Below are 13,111 nucleotides of genomic sequence, written 5' to 3'. Positions count from 1 at the left end.
TATTTGCCCAATTAATACAACTATGAAAGAATTCATAGATTTGTACCAGATATATATATATATATATATTTGATATTAAGAGACAAAAGACAACTTCAAAAAATAATAATAATAAAAAATCACTGATTCCTACCAACAAATGGCCTTTGGAAAATTTTCACTAACTGTGCAGAATATATAACATGGAAAAGTGCAAATGAACATTGAGTTATAGTACTAACAACTAAGTTATACTAAGAAATTACTTTATAGTAAAAATTATATCAAAAGTCGAAGAAATTACATCTTATAAGCCTTGATGGATTAAGATGGAAATAGTGAGGTTCCTTGAGGTGAATGGTAGTTTGTTGGCTAATTAAGTTGCACATTGGATCAATAAATAGATCCATTAGGGCTATAAATAACACAAAATATTCTCAAAGCTAGCTAGAGTGTTTAGAAAACATGGTATCTCGACGCCAAAAAAAGAGACTTATTTTTGCAATTGAAAATGGTATTAAACCCCACACCGCTAATTATGTTGCACATTACATCCATAAACAGCTCCATTAACGCAATGAATAACATAAAATACTCTCCAATCTAGCTAAGCGAGTGTTTAGAAAACATGGTACTTGATAGCTTGTTGGCTAATTAAGTTGCACATTGGATTAATAAATAGCTCCATTAGGGCCATGAATAACACAAAATATTCTCAAAGCTAGCTAGAGTGTTTAGAAAACATGGTACCTTGACGCCAAAAAAAAGAGACTTATTTTTGCAATTGAAAATGGTATTAGACCCCACACCGCTAATTAGGTTGCACATTACATCCATAAATAGTTCCATTAACGCAATGAATAACACAAAATATTCTCCAATCTAACTGAATGTTTAGAAAATATGGTACCTAGACGCCAAAAAGTGGTACCTTCAGTTCAAAAATGTGATACCTTTGGAAAAAAAAAGTGGTATCTTCTCAAAAGGGACTTATTTTTGCAAGTGAAAATGGTATTACATCACACACCGCTAATTAGGTTGCACATTGGATCAATAAATAGCTCCATTAGGGCCATGAATAACACAAAATATTCTCCAAACTAGGTAGAGTGTTTAGAAAACATGGTATCTCGACGCCAAAAAAAGGGATTTTTTTTTTTTCAATTGAAAATGGTATTAAACCCCACACCGCTATTGAGGTTGCACATTACATCCATAAACAGCTCCATTAATGCCATGAATAATACAAAATATTCTTCAATCTAGCTAAACGAGTATTTAGAAAACATGGTACCTAGACGCCAAAAAGTGTTACCTTCAGTCTAAAAACGTGATACCTTTGGAAAAAAAGTGGTACATTCGCAAAAGGGACTTATTTTTGCAATTGAAAATGGTATTACATCTTACACCGCTAATTAGGTTGCACAGTGGATCAATAAATAGCTCTATTAGGGCCATGAATAATACAAAATATTCTCCAAGCTAGCTAGAGTGTTTAGAAAACATGGTACCTCGACGCCAAAAAAAAGTATTTTTGCAATTGAAAATGGTATTAAACCCCACACCGCTTATTAGGTTGCACATTACATCCATAAACAGCTCCGTTAACGCCATGAATAACACAAAGTATTCTCCAATCTAGCTAAACGAGTGTTTAGAAAATATGGTACCTGGACGCTAAAAAGTGATGCCTTCAGTCCAAAATTGTGGTACATTTGGAAAAAAAGTGGTACCTTCGCAAAAGGGAATTTTAGGCAACATATAAAATAGGAAGAAGGGTATTTTAGGCAACAGAAATATGAAACAGTATTTTTTCATGTGCCAACTCAGCTTTTAGGTCAAACACATTTTAAAAGAAATTATTGACTTTGACTCAATGTATGGGTAAATATGGGCCACTAAGTTCATTTATATATTTATATGTAATAATCCTTATTTATAAACTATACATGTAAGTACAAAAGAATAACAAATCCCTTATCCATTTAGCCCACCATACCGGTTATATTTTGTATACTATTTCTTTACTTATTTATCTATACATGCAAGTATAAAAGAATAACAACGTAAATTTCTTTCTAATAAATCATATGCAATGTCACTTTTGTTTGGATTAATTGTATATGTAACCAGAACATAGTGATGGTATGACATGTTCATAATCAATAATTGATTGATTGCTTGGCGATACTCAAAGAGAGAAACTAATAGAGAGAATCTAAATCCGTGATATCTCTTACTCCGTTAGTAATGATACATTAAAATTCTTGTATTGACATGAGATTTCGGATATTTATAAGAAGGTAAATCTTATTTTGCCATCATTACATTTCTAATTACTTCATCTCATACTTAGTTTTAGTCAGCCTCTTCGTTTTTAATTTTCATATAAACTAACTTTCATCTTTTAGCTGGTGCATCTATGGGTTACGTCGTATATTTTTGTGTCACCAAAGTTTCATTTCACTTATTTCACAACAAATAAACCTCACATGCCTAATTTCTTATTCTCTAGTTCCTCCTATTATCCATCTTAACATTTAACAAAAAAATTTTTTGGGTAAGTATATGCAATAAAATAAAGGCAAAAGTGCAAAAATACCCATTCTACCATCACAAAAGTGAAAAATAACCCCTGGATTATCTCGGGTTATAAATCAACCCCTCATCCATACAAAATGCTGCAAAAAGAACCCTCCCGATCATCGGACCACACTTTCCGGCGTCGATTGATTCCCGTGCCATTTATTTTCAGGTAATACTCAAATTACCCTTTTGAATGACTATTATACCTCCGACAAAAGTGCAAAAAACCCTGAACTATCAAGAAAGTGAAAATTAACCCCCTAAATTATTTCGGGTTGCAAATCAAACTCTGAACTATACATTTTTTTGTTATTATTTTAAATTATTGTTATTATTACTACCACCACCACTACTATTATTATTATTAGATCTTGTTATTGTTAAGTATTTTGACAAGATGACCCCTCAATATATTTTTTTGATAATTTATGAACTTCCATAAACTGTTTGTAGGTATATAGATCTATCAAACAACTAATTAAGCAATTTATTTTTGTTATTATTACTATTACTATTACTACTACTACTGTATCAATAAGCCAATGGCTTAGTGGTACCAGGCCCCCACTTCTTATAGGTAGGTCAGGAGTTCGAGCCTCAGTGGAGGCATGTGTGTGAGTACCAACTAAGAAAAAAAATACTACTACTATTATTATTTATTTATTTATTTTTGATAATTTATGAGCTTGCAAAAATTGTTTATAGGTTTATGGATCCATCAAGCAATTTATTTTTGTTATTATGTTAAATTATTATTTATTTATTTTTGATAAGTAATTTATTATTATTATTATTACTACTACTGTACCACTATTAGTACTATGATAATAATAATAATTATTATTATTAGTTTTTATTATTGTTATTGTTATTATTATTATTCTTATTGTTAATTCGCAGGGGTTGTAAAAGTGATTCACATATCTTGCAACTATGTAATTTATTATTACTATTATTGTTGTTGTTGTTGTTGTTGTTGTTGTTGTTTATTAGGCAAAATTGCAAAAGAAACCCTTGAACTATTGGTTAGTTGCAAGATGGCCTCTGAAGGGTATTATGGGTATTATATATTTATGATATTTTATAAATTAATAAGTGGGGGTATTTTAGTAACTTTGACCCTCTAGGTTGAAAAATGTGGCCCGGTGATTGGGGGGGTCCTTTTTGCAACGCCTTGTGTATATGAGGGGTTGATTTACAACCCGAGATAGTCTAGTGGATTGTTTTTCACCTTTGTAATAGTAAAGTGGAGTTTTTTGCACTTTTGCCTAAAATAAAAGTAGGAAAGGCACAAAACAATACCAGATAATGAGGTCCACTGCGCTACATCACATAAAGCTTTAGGAAAGAAATTGAGCAACAGCCCAAACCCCACAAGCATAGGAGATCAAAGACAGCAACCTATAGTGTCATGAACATCAACAAAAGTTACAACACGGAGAGCTCTGTTTTGAGTGAATATGGCAATGTTTTGTTAGGTAAATGTGTAAAGGGGTTGGATTGGGAAGATTCGGGTCCCCCAGAGTTCTAGTAAAACTTACACATTATTGCATCTGTAGTTATTTTATAGATTTGTGATATTTAGCTTATGTGCTATTTTAATCCATGTTACACGTTAGAATTTGATGTTTCCTACTATGTGTATAGTTCAAATTCTTACTAATTTATGACTGATAGTAGTATTGTATGTTTTATATTGTCACATATACACACACACCCCGTAGTGAACTTATAATCTATAGATGTACATGTCGAGTAATACCATACTAACATAACCAATTCAAAAGCTCGTTATAGTAAAGACTAATGCTGAAATTTGAGCATGTATTACATCAAATAGAAATGTAGAAGTGCTAACAAATGGCTATAATAGAACATACCAAGGTCGAAAATGTAAATTTTGGTGTTATATATATATATATATATATGTTTGTATGCATAAAATACGTATATATTTTAGAACGCATAAAATACGTATATATTTTCGAACGGTACATACATATATATATATATATATATATATATATTGTTCGTTTTGTTTAGCTACTTGGTACTTTTTAAAGCTTAATTAGGTTGTTTGTTTTTTTGTTTTTTTGTTTTGTTTTGTTAAAAGAATTGATTTTTCTGTTTACCCGAGTGGCTGTAACTTGCAGGTAAGAATTCCTTTATGTGGGTTGGATGGATACCGAGAGTGCACATCACAGAACCTGAACTTATAAGGTTTATCTTGACTAAGAACTATAAATTTAAGAAGAATCACAAGGCACTTGATCCCATAACCGAATTGCTTCTAACTGGAGTAGGAAGTTTAGAGGGTGAAGAATGGGCTCTGCACAAAAGAATTATGACGCCCGCTTTCCATATGGAGAAGTTGAAGGTATTCTAGCTCCATTCTATATATTCCATTCAACTCTTAATACAACAATTAATACGATAATCTTCAGGACATTTCCACCTGGGAGTTTTGTTTTCAAGTTGTGTTTGTGTGGAAGTGAACCTAACAAACCTGTAAAATGTTTTGAATCATACGCTTAACCAAATCATTTAACTTCTACAGCAAATCTAATAAAGATGATTATTGGATTAATTTTTGTTTTTCATTTATTTATTACTATTATTCTTTTATAGCAAATGCTACCTGCATTTCATTCGAGTTGTATGGAGACGATGAACAAATGGGAGAAGATGGTCTCTACTGGAGCAGGATCGTGTGAGGTGGATGTGTGGCCTGATCTTGAAGATTTAAGTGGCGATGTGATTTCGAGGACATTATTTGGAACTAGCTATGAAGAAGGAAAACATATACTCCACCTTGTGAAAGAATTAGCTGTACTTACTATTCAGGTTATACAGTCTGTTTACATCCCAGGCCGGAGGTAAAGTTCAATTATTTCTAGTTAAACTATATTTCTCTTTGGTAGGATTAGATTTTGCTAACTTAATTTCACTTTTGTTACAAATATGATGAATCTAATGTCTTGTTACTAGAAATTTCAATCAGAAATGGGCATTTACTTACTGTTAAGCTAAAAACAAAAATCCATTAAATACAAAGCACCACATGAAGTGAAAGGTTGAAATACGGATAGCAAAATGAAATTTCGTGAGTTCTGTTCTTTCGTGAAGGACTTTGAAGGACACAATAAGAAACAAGAAGGAAAGAGCTTGTTTCATGTGCAGTTCATAAATGAGATAACTATAAATACATGGAGTTTTGGAGGATAATTTTCAAATTCATGGAGTCAAAATCAACATTTTTCAAAATCATGTATTTCTTTGAAAGTTTGATCTGGACATGGGAAAACAGTGTATTTTTCATATGAGATTTGTAGTTTGGGCAAATGAACAACGTTTTTCCATGCACGCATCATACTTTCAAAATAATACATGATTTTGCAAAGCGTTGACTTTGACTCTATGAATTTGAAAGTTGCTCTCCAAAACTCCATGTATTTGTAATTACCCCTTCATAAATCAGGATAGAAGAGAAAGGAATAAGAGGGAGGAGGAGGGGGTTACTTAACTCTTGAAAGTAACAATCTTGCTATCCTTCCCAAAAGGGAAGGATTTAGAAGAACAAAGTGAGTAATTATCCAATTTATCTCTATTTTTATGAATAGCATATAACTTATCATTTTAGTGTTTCCATTCTAGTACTAAAACACTTCTTTCCTTTCTTTTCTCTCCATTATCTTTACCACAGAAGATGAAGGGGTTGGCACTATTTTTCCCTTCATTCTCCTTGCTAATCTAAAGGCGATGAAATTAAGTTCTATTTTCCTCATTTCCTCTCCTAACTAATAGTATCATTTTCTTTCCTACTTACCCAAGTTATTGTTTTATTGTTTGACTGATATTGCTTGTGTAGGTTTTTTCCAACTAAGAGAACCAGGAGGATGAAAGAAATTGACAAAATAATATGTGCTTCGATAAGGGATATCATCAATAGAAGACTGAAGGCAGTGAAGACAGGAAAACCTTGTGGTCATGACTTATTGGGTGTATTACTGGAATCCAATCTCAAGGAGATCGGAGAACATGGAAACAACCAGAACAGTGGATTAAGTATTCAAGAGATCATTAATGACTGCAAGATATTCTACTTTGCTGGACAGGACACCACTTCAACTTTGCTTGTGTGGACAATGTTTTTCTTGAGTAGGTATCCGAAATGGCAAGAGCGTGCTAGAGAAGAAGTTGTGCAAGTCTTTGGAAATAACCAGCCGGACTATGATGGGATACATTGCCTAAAAGTTGTAAGTGTTTTCTCTAAATATTTTCATTTGGAATTTTTAAAAAAAGAATATTAGTGAACTTGTAGAATTCTTAAACATAATATTAGAATCTTGAATTTTTGAACTTTTGAATCAAGTATTCTAACATGCAAAGTTCACAACCAATATACTCTCATGAATGCACAACACCGCCAATATTTCATTAGGTTGTCAATGCACATATATTGTACTTATCAGACGGTTCTAAACTATAATTCATCTGTCAGTTCGGTAATAATTCCTCATTCTACAGCTTTTTTTTTTTTTTTTTTTCACAGGTAACTATGATTTTGTGGGAGGTTTTAAGGCTATACCCACCAATCGTTGAGCTCACTAAGACTACTCTGGAAGAAACCAAAATGGGACAATATAACATACCAGCTGGTGTTCAGTTAATGGTACCACAGGCCATACTTCACCAAGACCATGAATTATGGGGTGAAGATGCAAAGGAGTTCAATCCAGAGAGGTTTGCTGAAGGAGTGTCCAAGGCAGTAAAGAGCCAAGTCTCATTTTTTCCATTCAGCTGGGGACCCCGAATGTGCCCCGGACAAAACTTCGCAATGTTAGAAGGAAAATTGGCCATCGCGCTCATCCTGCAACGCTTCTCCTTTCAACTTTCACCATCCTATATCCATGCTCCTCACACTATCATAACTCTTCAACCGCAACATGGTGCTCACATGATTTTGCAAAGCCTGTAGTGTTGAAGTTGATATAACAACAATAACGGGTGCCTTGTCAATACCTCTGTGGATGCCTCAGGATAGTCTTGTTGGAAGACTATGGCTTTGTTATGGGATTAGACAGTTGTAAATGGTTTGTTTTGCAACTACTATGTTTTTTTTTTTTTTTTTTTTGGTTCTTTTGATTTTGAATTTGAATTGTTGTGCAATTGATGATGCGGAAAAAACAAAAAAGGCTTTTATATTTTCCAGGGAAGACGGATCTTTATTCTTGTCATTCTCTTTCTTATGTCCTCTTCTTGTTTTACATAATTTCCCTTTGAAAAATTATTTAGGGCCTGTTTGGTTAAATAGAAGAATAGAAGTAGTACATTTTTTTTGGACTTTTTATGAGTTTGGATGGGATGAAAACTAAAAATTTTAGGAAAGTGGGACTTCATAAAAGTCGTGCCTCCATATTTTAGTTTTCTATTATGTCTTTATCAGTTGGTGATTTTATGTGTTTTTAACTTTTATAGACATCTTATGGATTTGTATCGGGCATATTTTGAAAATAAGTGTTCAAGATTACGGTCAGAAATATTAGGAAGCATTCCTCAAATATAAAATTTTTAGAAATGAATATAAACAATTATATTATTATTTTTCATAATCCATCATTTTATTATTATTATTATTTTGCTAAAAACATATATAAACAATTGGATATATAAAGCGGATTGATTTAACACAATATTTTTTTTAGTATTTGAAATCATAAGAGTAATTTTGGTAAGTACAATAATTTTCTTTTTAATTTCATTCCATCCAAATATACTAACAAAATATTATTTTTTCATAACATTCTCGAAAATTGTTCATGCTAACTAAATACGTGTAGAACTAATATTCTTTTCATTTACTTTAATTTCTTTCACTTTCACATTTAATTCTTAATTTTCGCCTAATCAAATGGACCATAGACTTTGACAAGCCAACCGTTTTAATGTGAGAGCCCACCTTTCCCACTCATAGCAAAACAACAATGAGTTTTGCACTAAATGGGGAATTACCCACAGAGATTCATTTCACTCATACAAGCATGTATTATATCTCCATCGTTCACTGTTGCACTGAATGGAAAGTCACAGAGGTTCATTTCACTCATACAAGCATGTATTACATCTTTATAGTTAATTGTTGCACTAAATGGAAAATTCTAAGGCTTCTTCGGAGAGAAAAGATGGTTGAGACAAGGGGACTCTCTTTCACCATTGCTCTTTGTCATTGTAATGAATGTTCTATCCTCCATCATCAAGAACTTTGTTGACAAAGTTCATTCCTTCAAATATCACTAGAGATACAAAGATCTGAGGATTACTCATCTCTTTTATGCAGATGATTTATTGTTGTTTTTGTTAGAGTTATTAGAGAAAACTTCCAACTCTAGAATTTCTATTGGTTAGAAATTCAAAAGTCCTTAACTAATTAACCGTAGATGATAATAATTAAATTAAAGGAAACTAAATAAAATGCTATAATTGCTAAGCCAAACGGCACATCTAGGTTTATACCTGTTAATGAAAAGACGTGATAAATTCTATTAATATGTAAGTTTTGATTAGCGGAGAAATCAATAAAACAATTATCTTCTACACTCAGAAAAACTACTGCAATTATATTCTCTCTGCAATCATACAGTCTACTCCTACTATATATATATTCTCTATGCATGGGAGACATTTCAAGCTCTTATGCATTTGCATGCCATGCCAGATGTAATCATGTGTCGAGCTTTTCCCACCACACTTAAGGGATCGGCAAGAGTTTGGTTCAACAAGCTGAAGTCAGGAACCATCAACACCTTCGAAAAACTGAGTAAGCAATTTGCAAGCCTTTGCAAGTCAGAAGCATAGGAGGCTGGCCACCTACCTGCTTACCGTGAAGCAACATAAGGGCGAGTCGATCCGGGAATACATCATCCGATTCAACACAGAGATGTTACAAGCAGAAGAGGTGGACGATAAGGTGGCTTTGACCGCTTTCATAGGAGGACTCCAAACCTCCATATTCTTGTTTGCCTTATCCAAAGAACCTCCCACTAGCATGGCAAAGTTGTTGATCAGAGCGCAGAAACACATGAACGCTGAAGCCGCCATGAATGCACGGAAGGGAAAGAAAGGAGAGGATAAGAAGAGGTCAGCCCCTCTCACCAGGGATGAAAAAGATACCAGCTATAAGAGATCATTCTTCAGCCAAAGCAATAGGACATATAGTGAGGAGAACTCAGATAAGTATACCGACTAACTATTGTCTCACAGCTAGAATTAGCCTTATCAAGTCATTCAAAATAAAGACTGGGGGCATCTCAGTTCATCATTTCACGTGTTATTTTATTTTCCAAAAAGGTTACTATCACCATTGAGATGGATGACCCTCAATTTTTACGCAATAAAATATTACGTTTTTAGTTACCTGCCTATGTGGTAATATTAAGCTCATTAAAGGAACCAAGGGCCAACAACACATTCTTCCCTCATTAAAGGGACAAGAAACCAATTACTTCTTCTACACAGAAGGGTGAGATAATTAAAGCTCCCTTCATTTACTAGAGAGACGAGACGACTACTTCTCATATTAAATGGGTCACCCTCCTTCAGACTACACCTCTTTCCCCCATAAAGGAACGAAGGGTCAACTTTATCTTCTTCCCTCGGTAAAGAGACGGAGGGTTAACTACTCTCTTATTAAAGGGTGAGCTCACAACGCTAGAACAAATCTACTTCCCTTATTAAAAGGGGTAAGAAAGTAATCATCAAGCATACTTAGCTCAGTAGGACTTGGCATTCCCGACGCTTGACAAAAATTTAATTCCCTTACTAAAGGGACGAGCTAAGTGAAGCTCGTAAAACCTAATTCCCTTACTAAAGGGACAAGTTGAGGGAAGCTCGTAAAATTCTAATTCTCTTACTAAAGGGACGAGTTGAGTGAAACTCGTTCCCTTATTATAGGACTGACGAGCTAAGTAAAGCTCGTAAAATTTATTCCCTTACCAAAGGGATGGGCTAACTGAAACCCATAAAGTTTATAACTAGTATATTGGATTTTCAAAAGAAAAATCCAGTTTTACATCACTAAGAATCATTAACCATGGATTTGAATCCAGTTTGGTATCTGTGTTAATTTCACCATTGGGAAAAATACTCAATGGAACATTACCCAAGGGTAGAGTACCCACGGGAAGATTACCCAAGGGAAGATTACCTAAGGGAACATTACCCAATGGCAGAGTATTAACATTACCCAGGGGCACAGTACCCACGGGAACATTACCCAAGGGAAGCTTACCCGAGGGAAGATTACCTAAGGGAAAATTATCTAATGACAGAGTACCAACATTACCCAGGGGCAGAGTATTCACGGGAAGAGTACCCAAGGGAATATTACCATGGGAACATCACCCAAAGGAAGAGTACCCAAGGGTAAAAAAAATGAATAAATAAATAAAAATTCTACTGTTCAATGAACAGTACCCGCGGGCACTATTCCAAAGGGAACAGTACAAGGGGCACAAAAAAAAAAAAAAAAACAAAATTCTACTGTTCAATGAATAGTACTTGCGGGGCACTGTTCCGAACAGTGCCGAGCCGGGGGCAAACAAAAAAAAAAAAATTCTACTATTCAATGAACAGTACTTGCGGGCACTGTTCCCTTGGGAACAATGCGGGGGGCAAAAAAAAAATTAACATTCCCAAAATTTAGATGAGCAAGCTTGGGAATGGGGGGCAACTGATAGGGAAAAATAAATCTAACCTATCTTGACCTAACGATAGAGGCAACTAAGTATTGACCAGCTGCCAGATCTCTTCTACTTTCGAAAGATAATATTTCGTTATAAGGATAACGATTTCCATTGGATAAGTTTCATGGGATAATGACAAATCTTATCAAGGATAAGATTTTTATGGGATAAGGATTATGATATTCCCTTATCAAGAATAAGGGAAGTGACGATAAATAGGGAGACGATTCGGAAATAAGGTACAACGAAAAAACTATTATTAAATCCCTTCATTTCTTTTAGATCTCCGATGACTAACTTGATCGTCAGAGAGCTCTTAGCAGGCACTACACCGATGCTGTCGAGATTCATCGATTTTCTACTCTCTTCTTTACAGGAAAACAGTGTTGTATCGGACCGCGTGGATTTCACCCTCAACAACTATAATTTCAGAGCTTATCATGCATATAGGTTAAATTAATTAAATTAAATATTCTGGAATTAATCTAGATCTGTACAGAATATGAATCAAAAGGAAAGAGAAGAAAAGAACTTGCCTTAAGGATTTTGATAAAAACCATAGCCTCATTCTTCCTCTTTTCCTTCTTTTTCTTCCTTCTTTCTCTCTCTAAACTCTCTGCCTTTTTCCTCCAAAATATACTACGTGATTTAATTTCTAACCCCTTTTACTAACCTATATTTATATATTTACAGGATAAATAAAACAACCTAATCTTTTTCCCAATCCAAGTCAACATAATGAAAGAAAATAATAAAATTAAAATATTATAAAGGTAACTAAAAATATATTACATACATAATCTGTGTATATCCTTATTATACAAATATATAAAATATATACATCAAATTATTAATTCTAAATTACAATAATATTAATTAATTAACTACTTTCCTTATATACATATATATATAACTATCCATGTGTAACTAAAATTATGTTACGTATATAATCTATGTATATCTTTATTATATAAATATAAAAATATATACATCAGATTATTAATACTAAGTTACAATAACATTAATTAATTAATTACTTTCCTTATATATATATAACTATCCATTGGTAATTATCCTTACCCATTAAACCTCCTATCCAAATAATCCATGTGACCCAATTGGTTGGCCCATTATTACTAACCATGTCCATAAAATAAAATAAAATAATTATTTAATTTACAATTAATTACAAATAAACAAAACACATCAATTAAATCAACTAATTCAAATAACATTCAAGTACATATTTTCAATTAATCAGTTAAGTCAAATAAAACATTTAAGCAAATAAAATATCTAATTAATCAATTCAATTAAACACGTAATCAAATAGCCAAATAATCAAGTAAATAAATAAAAATGTAATTAAAACATTTAAAATAGGAAAAATTAACTTAATTTAATTTAATGATGGCGGGTTGGTATTGGGTTAGCCCAAACCCACCCAACTTTTAACTTACAAAGTCAGAAAGACAAGCCCAAAAATGTGGGGATAGTGTGTTTTACCGTAGTGTGGCTTTAAGTAAATGAGGACTTGGGGAGTGCTATTAGCACTAAAAGAGGGTTTCAACATAAAAGGTCTCTTTCCCTGTGCATTTAGGGTAATGAATACAAGACATATGGAGAGAGAAATTCATATTTCTCACTAAGGGCACATTCGGCATGCAATATATTTTAGGCGTTATATTTTTTGTCAAAAATTTACTTTAGTTCCTCTGCAGTACCAAAACACACAATATCACCAATTTAGTGATATGTAATTGGACCAAAAAATCTGATATATTATAAATTATTCCAAACCAATA

General features: G+C 33.1%; 1 protein-coding gene across 1 annotated transcript; it reads left to right on the top strand.

The window, feature by feature from the left end:
• Nucleotides 1-5,196: 5,196 nt before the first annotated feature.
• LOC132310487 (7-deoxyloganic acid hydroxylase-like) lies at nt 5,197-7,865 on the top strand. Its single transcript, XM_059808658.1, has 3 exons — nt 5,197-5,441; nt 6,434-6,821; nt 7,118-7,865. The coding sequence occupies exons 1-3, from the start codon at nt 5,197-5,199 to the stop codon at nt 7,541-7,543; spliced, it is 1,059 nt and encodes a 352-aa protein (XP_059664641.1). The 3' UTR covers nt 7,544-7,865.
• Nucleotides 7,866-13,111: the final 5,246 nt, after the last annotated feature.

The sequence above is a fragment of the Cornus florida genome, unplaced genomic scaffold, assembly GCF_030987335.1.
Source record: "Cornus florida cultivar Cherokee Brave unplaced genomic scaffold, ASM3098733v1 CherokeeBrave_3.0.0_Hap2_Chr05, whole genome shotgun sequence".
NCBI lineage: Eukaryota > Viridiplantae > Streptophyta > Magnoliopsida > Cornales > Cornaceae > Cornus > Cornus florida.
This window is presented reverse-complemented; position numbering and strand designations above follow the sequence as displayed.